Below are 8208 nucleotides of genomic sequence, written 5' to 3'. Positions count from 1 at the left end.
AGATATAATTGGTATGTATGCTAAAAATGTATCAATTTCATGAAAACCTTATAATAATATGCTATATTATATATAAGATATAAGTGCCCTATGAGCATTAATATGTATCACAACTTAGAGTGACGCTAAATATTGGCTATATTGCATTCTTTAAACAAAATTACATATTTGACCCTTTAGAATAATTTCTTCTCATTATATAATAATTACATAATTCATGTAGTTGACAATATTATATTATTCTATTGGCTTTTATGATATTTTACTATTATATATGATAATTGATAAGCTTTCTAGCATATAATACAGGGGATATATATACAGAAATTAAGAACTTAGATGTTTACGTATACAAAATATCAGGCCAGCTCCAACACAGTTGGTCCAATGCTGACCTGAAGGATTTCCATGCGGGAACAAGGAGAAACACCGTCCATTCACCAATCCCAAACATTGCCCAGGGATTGTGGAGTCTCTCTCCCCAGAGAAAGTTAAGAACCTCTATCCAAACACAATCCTTTGTAGTGTGGAGCAGGAAGAGCTGCCTGGAGCACCCCTGAACCAAATGATGCCACCAGTGGTCCTTTCAAACATTCCGTCGTCGGGGATTCTGTGATTGGCGTCTCTGCACAAGATGAAGCTCTCAGGGGAAAATGGACTCAAAGAAAGAGGTGGGGGAATAATAGCATTTCCTTGTGCATGTTGCTTGATCTTTGGAGCCAACCTGGTCATCACTGGATGCAGTGCTGGGGAGGCTCTTGAGACCGCACTGCTGCTGCTGCTGCTGCTGATGGCATAGTGCTGCTACGCAGCGTTTTCCCTTCCCTCTTCAAAACCCACCTTCTCCCTTCTCTTCCCGTCTCTCCAGAGAACTGGTTCTCTGCCACCCGGTGTGAGCCTCACAAGCACAGCTCTGTGCAGGAGAACCTCTTTCACTGTTCATTTCTAAGGATCCGTTTCAACCAATGCTGCAGATCCATGTACTGGTTCATTGCCTGAGAGTGGGCAACGGGATCCATCACCAGGTCATGGAAGAGATTGCGTGACGTGGCCATTAGGACCGCTGGGGGCAAGCGGATGCCCTCAGGAAGCCTCCGGTTGCCCACAATGAAGTGATTGAGGCGTCTGCTTTCCACACACGTGCGCAGGCTCTCTCTGATATCCATCAGCCGCCTCACAAAATGTCTCCTGCGCCACTGTGACGTGGGCAAGATGCTCAGGAGGTGCATGACAATGGTCTTGATGGTATAGGTGGAAAAGCCTAAGCCCAGCTGAAGACGAGTGAAGAACTGCAGGCATTTCAGGTGCAAGCTGTCAGGGGGAGCCCACCTGGCAATGTACCTGAAGAACTTCATCTCGGCCACAGCGTAGCTCTCTGGCCAGATTGTGCTGGAGGTGTGGGCTTGCCTAGGCTGGCTGCTCACAAAGACGTCTGAGTTGCCTTGCTGCACCCCAAAGAGTATCTCGATCCGGTAGCTTTCTCTGCCATTGGTCACCTTGAACTGGCAGGAGCGTCTGGGGGGCAGCAGCACTAAATGCCAATGGTGTGACTCAGGCAAAGCCGGCCAGATTGCTCTCACCAGCTGGTAGAACCAGCGGGCAGTTTTCTCCACGTCCAGGTAGGAGCCCGTGCACAGGGTATGAAGGAGGCTGGGATCCTGATGCCTCCTCAGCTCCTCCTCAGGGTGGTGCAGGAAGCACAGCATGTTCTCAGCCTGCTGCTCACTCGTGCAGGTGCACTCCTGCTGCACGCGGATGTGGAAGTTCCTCAAGCGCCTCTGCCGTGCAGTGTCCAGCTCTAGGTGGAAGCTGTGCCCTCGGGGAGGTGTCATGGGTATGAGCACCTGGTACACAACATCCTGCTCCCGGGGACTCCAACCTTCGAAGGCACTGCCCACCCCAATGGCTCCCTGCAGCACCGGATAGAAACTGTTGGACAAGACCTGTCGAAAATAAATTGCAAAATGCTCCATCAGGGTTCTTGTCCACATGCATCCTCCCTGCAGGTCCTGCACAGGCCACTGTATGCGCTCCATTATGATTCTTCCAAAGTTGTCGGCACGATCACGGAATTCTTGCACTTGATTTCCAACGTCATTGACGTTCGCTGCATTGGCAGCCTCATTGCCAGCTTCATTCACAGCAGCATTGTCGACATCCTCTGCATGGCCATCATCACTGTCGTCTTCCTCCACCTCCATTTCATTGTCTCCTTCATCTTCATTTCCAAAGTCTTCTTCATGTGCATGCACATTTTCAACCTCCTCTTCATTTACACCATCATGTCCTTCTCCTTGCTCCTCTGTCCTCAGGCTCCCTTTCCTCCACATACACCACAGTGCCAAGAGAAGGAGCAGGAGCCCAGCAAGAGCCCAGACCTGCCAGTGCTGCTGGGCAGAGGAGAGCAGGTCTCCCCAGGCCAAGACACTCTGCTTCACCAGGACCAGATGCTCCACCTCCCACTGCAGACGAATCTTCTCCTCTTCCTGGAGCTTGGCACGCACCTCCATTCGCAGACGTGTCACCTCGTCCAAGCCATCACCCACGGGCTGTGGGTACTGGACTAAACTTTGCAAGAGCAAGAGCCACAATACCCAGGTATCCATGGTCTGCAGGAGGATGGAGAGAAGGCCTTGAGAGGGAGGGGCTGAGAGGAAGGCAGCTGGCAGCAGGGATTGTGGGGGGGCAGCAGGGACAGGAATTCCAGGGATCTGGAAGCAGGAAGCACAGGACCCCCGGGGAGCTGGCAAGCAGCCAGGGCCGTTCCGCTGCCCCAGCAGCAGCAGCAGCAGCAGCAGCAGCAGCAGCAGCAGCACGGTGTCCTCCTGCCCAAGGCTGGGCCATGAGGGGCTGTTCCTGGATGCAGGGGGAAAAGCCAGCCCCGGGTACTGCGTTTCTGCTCCGGCCCTTACCCCCAGCCCAGCCTCCCCACCATGTGTGCACTCACCGCTTGCCCGAGCAATACAGGGCCAGCGTTACCTGCTGGGGCCTTGTATAGCTGCCCCCATTTGTGACATGGCCCCGTGATGTCATGGACGTCACAGTACACCACAGCCAGCCCAGCCCCACCCTTTGTCCCCACCCCAGCTCAGACTGTGGCAGGGGCCCTGGGGTACCGGTTAAGGCAGCCTTTGAGTGAATCTTCTTCAAAGAACCTCTCTTGGCCCTTCTCTTGTCTTTTTTCTCAGCTGCCCTCCACTGGCAATCTCATAGATATCCATGTTGGAAGGCAGTCTTGAGGATCACAGAGTCAAAGCCTTGACTCCGTGCTGATCTTCAGTTAAATCTCTGAGTCTATAAAAGCTGCACTTTGCTTTCAGCCTTGCTGCTTTTCTGAAGAATGAGCATGTCAGCATCCGCCTGGCTTCCCCACACCACTTGTGGACCAGGCCTCTGGAGAGCACTCCTTTTTTCTACTCCAGAAAGAGTTTCCCAGCACAATTGTTCTGCATTAGAAAGATGTCTTTTTGGTGACCAGGTCCAGATAGATTGGTCTGTCTTTCTGTGCATAAACAGGCACAGCTACACACACTGCAGTGATGAACTGCCATCTAAGAGTCGCAGGCTGCTATTGTAGCTCTTCCCCCTGATTCCTACCCAAAAATGCTCAACCCCATCAGCACCATCATTAAGCTCTGGACAGGTGGAACCCCGCCTTACATAGAGGGTGACCCCAGCGCCCCCCCCTTCCCTGCCTGTGTCTTCTGCAGGGTTACAAAGATATAAACCAGAGGGAGCATAAAACAGAGGGGTATTGTGGTGGCCAACAGCTTGCCTGAAGGCCTTACGGTTTCATTTCAACCTAATTTTAGAACTGAAGCATAAGTAATTCTATAAGTACTTCAATGATGAAACTTAACCAGTGTGGACCGTTAGGGAGCAGGCCCGGACCGCTGGGGACACCAGCAGCTATTGGCTGTTTGACCGGGTGGCAACTGCTTCAACCAATGTGGACTGACCAGGCAGACATTCAGCTCTGCAAAGGAAGAGAGCACTCAATAATAGTTGCTTGCTGTGCATGAAGCTTGGTGTGTGTGTATGGTCCCATTCCTGCCTCCACAATCAAAGTGACAGAGGGGTTCCATACAGTAGGAAACTGGAGAAGTCTTGTTCCTTCCGAGTACCTCAGGCAGTGGGGGAAGGAAGAGGGTGATGCACCTGGGAATTAGAATAAAAAAGGAGGCTGCGCCCTTGTCCTGGGTCTCAAGAAATCGAGACACCCCCAGGGGAAATGTCCCTTGGCCTCTCCCTTTATTCCAATACTATTACAGGACTCCTCTGTGTCCTCCCTGGAGATAACCTCTGGCGTTGTGAAGTTTGTTCCCCACAGGGACACACCCTACTCTTTCAGTGCCCATTCTCCAGCTCTTCTCTGCTTTCTAACACATCTAGAAGCCCGTGTCCTTGCTGCTGCACGGATCTCCCACGGCTCTCTGCCAGCAGCACTCCAGAGCTCCCAGCTCCAGTTGGCAGGGCCTCAGCGCCTGCCCTGTGCCCTCCCGCCCTGACGGCCACACCAGGCCCTGCTTGCTGTCCTCATGGTGGCACTCCTGGCCCCAGTGTTCTCCAAGGCCTTCTCCGGGGCCACCTTCCTGCGGCCTTTCACTCTCTGCACCAGGCCCAGCTGAGACCTGAGAGCGGCAGTGGACAAGGGCCTGCAGGGACAGCACCAGGCCCAGTGGCTTCCCGCTGACAGCGGGCCGGCTTGGGCTGGAGATGCACAAGAAATTCTTGCCTCTCAGGCTGCTCAGGCCCTGGCCTACACACACTGCCCACAGCAGCTGTGGCCGCCCCATCCCTGGCAGCGTTCCAGGCCAGGCTGGACGGGGCCTGAAACTACCGGGCCCAGGAGAAGGTGTCCCTGCCCTTGGCAGCAGGGTTGCAACAAGAGCATTTTCAAGCATCCTTCCAAGGGAGGCCCTTCTGGCCTTCTGTGGTCGCAGGGGCTGGGGTCAACTGGACTTAATTTCTGATTAGAACCAATTCACCACTGCAAGTTTGGCCAATTTCAAGGAGACTCTTCACAAGCTCAGATTCACAACTTGTCGCTTTTACCTGCACTACAGGTCGGGTTGAGTTCAATAAAGTCCTGCACAATCCAGGTTCTGGAATCTTGTCCTTTATTGAATCAAGAGCAACAAAATTTCCAGGTTGCTACTCATAAAAGCACTAACTATAGAACATAATTGTGCGTCCCCAGCAGACAGAGACACAATATACGTCTTTACTACTACATAAAAAAAATTCTTGTGTGCAATATATAAGATATAATTGGTATGTATGCTAAAAATGTATCAATTTCATGAAAACCTTATAATAATATGCTATATTATATATAAGATATAAGTGCCCTATGAGCATTAATATGTATCACAACTTAGAGTGACGCTAAATATTGGCTATATTGCATTCTTTAAACAAAATTACATATTTGACCCTTTAGAATAATTTCTTCTCATTATATAATAATTACATAATTCATGTAGTTGACAATATTATATTATTCTATTGGCTTTTATGATATTTTACTATTATATATGATAATTGATAAGCTTTCTAGCATATAATACAGGGGATATATATACAGAAATTAAGAACTTAGATGTTTACGTATACAAAATATCAGGCCAGCTCCAACACAGTTGGTCCAATGCTGACCTGAAGGATTTCCATGCGGGAACAAGGAGAAACACCGTCCATTCACCAATCCCAAACATTGCCCAGGGATTGTGGAGTCTCTCTCCCCAGAGAAAGTTAAGAACCTCTATCCAAACACAATCCTTTGTAGTGTGGAGCAGGAAGAGCTGCCTGGAGCACCCCTGAACCAAATGATGCCACCAGTGGTCCTTTCAAACATTCCGTCGTCGGGGATTCTGTGATTGGCGTCTCTGCACAAGATGAAGCTCTCAGGGGAAAATGGACTCAAAGAAAGAGGTGGGGGAATAATAGCATTTCCTTGTGCATGTTGCTTGATCTTTGGAGCCAACCTGGTCATCACTGGATGCAGTGCTGGGGAGGCTCTTGAGACCGCACTGCTGCTGCTGCTGCTGCTGATGGCATAGTGCTGCTACGCAGCGTTTTCCGTTCCCTCTCCGAAACCCACCTTCTCCCTTCTCTTCCCGTCTCTCCAGAGAACTGGTTCTCTGCCACCCGGTGTGAGCCTCACAAGCACAGCTCTGTGCAGGAGAACCTCTTTCACTGTTCATTTCTAAGGATCCGTTTCAACCAATGCTGCAGATCCATGTACTGGTTCATTGCCTGAGAGTGGGCAACGGGATCCATCACCAGGTCATGGAAGAGATTGCGTGACGTGGCCATTAGGACCGCTGGGGGCAAGCGGATGCCCTCAGGAAGCCTCCGGTTGCCCACAATGAAGTGATTGAGGCGTCTGCTTTCCACACACGTGCGCAGGCTCTCTCTGATATCCATCAGCCGCCTCACAAAATGTCTCCTGCGCCACTGTGACGCGGGCAAGATGCTCAGGAGGTGCATGACAATGGTCTTGATGGTATAGGTGGAAAAGCCTAAGCCCAGCTGAAGACGAGTGAAGAACTGCAGGCATTTCAGGTGCAAGCTGTCAAGGGGAGCCCACCTGGCAATGTACCTGAAGAACTTCATCTCGGCCACAGCGTAGCTCTCTGGCCAGATTGTGCTGGAGGTGTGGGCTTGCCTAGGCTGGCTGCTCACAAAGACGTCTGAGTTGCCTTGCCGCACCCCAAAGAGTATCTCAATCCGGTAGCTTTCTCTGCCATTGGTCACCTTGAACTGGCAGGAGCGTCTGGGGGGCAGCAGCACTAAATGCCAACGGTGTGACTCAGGCAAAGCCGGCCAGATTGCTCTCACCAGCTGGTAGAACCAGCGGGCAGTTTTCTCCACGTCCAGGTAGGAGCCCGTGCACAGGGTATGAAGGAGGCTGGGATCCTGATGCCTCCTCAGCTCCTCCTCAGGGTGGTGCAGGAAGCACAGCATGTTCTCAGCCTGCTGCTCACTCGTGCAGGTGCACTCCTGCTGCACGCGGATGTGGAAGTTCCTCAAGCGCCTCTGCCGTGCAGTGTCCAGCTCTAGGTGGAAGCTGTGCCCTCGGGGAGGTGTCATGGGTATGAGCACCTGGTACACAACATCCTGCTCCCGGGGACTCCAACCTTCGAAGGCACTGCCCACCCCAATGGCTCCTTGCAGCACCGGATAGAAACTGTTGGACAAGACCTGTCGAAAATAAATTGCAAAATGCTCCATCAGGGTTCTTGTCCACATGCATCCTCCCTGCAGGTCCTGCACAGGCCACTGTATGCGCTCCATTATGATTCTTCCAAAGTTGTCGGCACGATCACGGAATTCTTGCACTTGATTTGCAACGTCATTGACGTTCGCTGCATTGGCAGCCTCATTGCCAGCTTCATTCGCAGCAGCATTGTCGACATCCTCTGCATGGCCATCATCGCTGTCGTCTTCCTCCACCTCCATTTCATTGTCTCCTTCATCTTCATTTCCAAAGTCTTCTTCATGTGCATGCACATTTTCAACCTCCTCTTCATTTACACCATCATGTCCTTCTCCTTGCTCCTCTGTCCTCAGGCTCCCTTTCCTCCACATACACCACAGTGCCAAGAGAAGGAGCAGGAGCCCAGCAAGAGCCCAGACCTGCCAGTGCTGCTGGGCAGAGGAGAGCAGGTCTCCCCAGGCCAAGACACTCTGCTTCACCAGGACCAGATGCTCCACCTCCCACTGCAGACGAATCTTCTCCTCTTCCTGGAGCTTGGCACGCACCTCCATTTGCAGACGTGTCACCTCGTCCAAGCCATCACCCACGGGCTGTGGGTACTGGACTAAACTTTGCAAGAGCAAGAGCCACAATACCCAGGTATCCATGGTCTGCAGGAGGATGGAGAGAAGGCCTTGAGAGGGAGGGGCTGAGAGGGAGGCAGCTGGCAGCAGGGATTGTGGGGGGGCAGCAGGGACAGGAATTCCAGGGATCTGGGAGCAGGAAGCACAGGACCCCCGGGGAGCTGGCAAGCAGCCAGGCCCGTTCCGCTGCCCCAGCAGCAGCAGCAGCAGCAGCAGCAGCAGCAGCAGCAGCAGCAGCAGCAGCAGCAGCAGCACGGTGTCCTGCCCAAGGCTGGGCCATGAGGGGCTGTTCCTGATGCAGGGGGAAAAGCCAGCCCCGGGTACTGCGTTTCTGCTCCGGCCCTTACCCCCAGCCCAGCCTCC

The 8208-nt window shown here is 52.2% G+C and overlaps 2 protein-coding genes across 2 annotated transcripts; both read right to left on the bottom strand.

Annotated features, from left to right (window-relative positions):
• Positions 1–932: 932 nt before the first annotated feature.
• On the bottom strand, positions 933–2525 carry LOC134417994 (inositol 1,4,5-trisphosphate receptor-interacting protein-like 1). The gene has a single exon (XM_063155846.1). It carries the CDS (start codon positions 2508–2510, stop codon positions 933–935), a length of 1578 nt encoding a protein of 525 aa, XP_063011916.1. The 5' UTR covers positions 2511–2525.
• A 3670-nt stretch (positions 2526–6195) lies between these two features.
• LOC134417993 (inositol 1,4,5-trisphosphate receptor-interacting protein-like 1) lies at positions 6196–7788 on the bottom strand. Its single transcript, XM_063155845.1, has one exon. The coding sequence runs from the start codon at positions 7771–7773 to the stop codon at positions 6196–6198; it is 1578 nt and encodes a 525-aa protein (XP_063011915.1). The 5' UTR covers positions 7774–7788.
• Positions 7789–8208: the final 420 nt, after the last annotated feature.

This window comes from Melospiza melodia, chromosome 4 (genome assembly GCF_035770615.1).
Source record: "Melospiza melodia melodia isolate bMelMel2 chromosome 4, bMelMel2.pri, whole genome shotgun sequence".
Taxonomy (NCBI): Eukaryota; Metazoa; Chordata; class Aves; order Passeriformes; family Passerellidae; genus Melospiza; species Melospiza melodia.
The sequence above is the reverse complement of the archived record's forward strand: the minus strand, read 5'-3'. Positions and strand labels throughout refer to the sequence as shown.

Coding starts and splice junctions, on each gene's coding strand:
- LOC134417993 (XM_063155845.1), bottom strand. CDS start 7,773: ATGGAGGTGCGTGCCAAGCTCCAGGAAGAGGAGAAGATTCGTCTGCAG.
- LOC134417994 (XM_063155846.1), bottom strand. CDS start 2,510: ATGGAGGTGCGTGCCAAGCTCCAGGAAGAGGAGAAGATTCGTCTGCAG.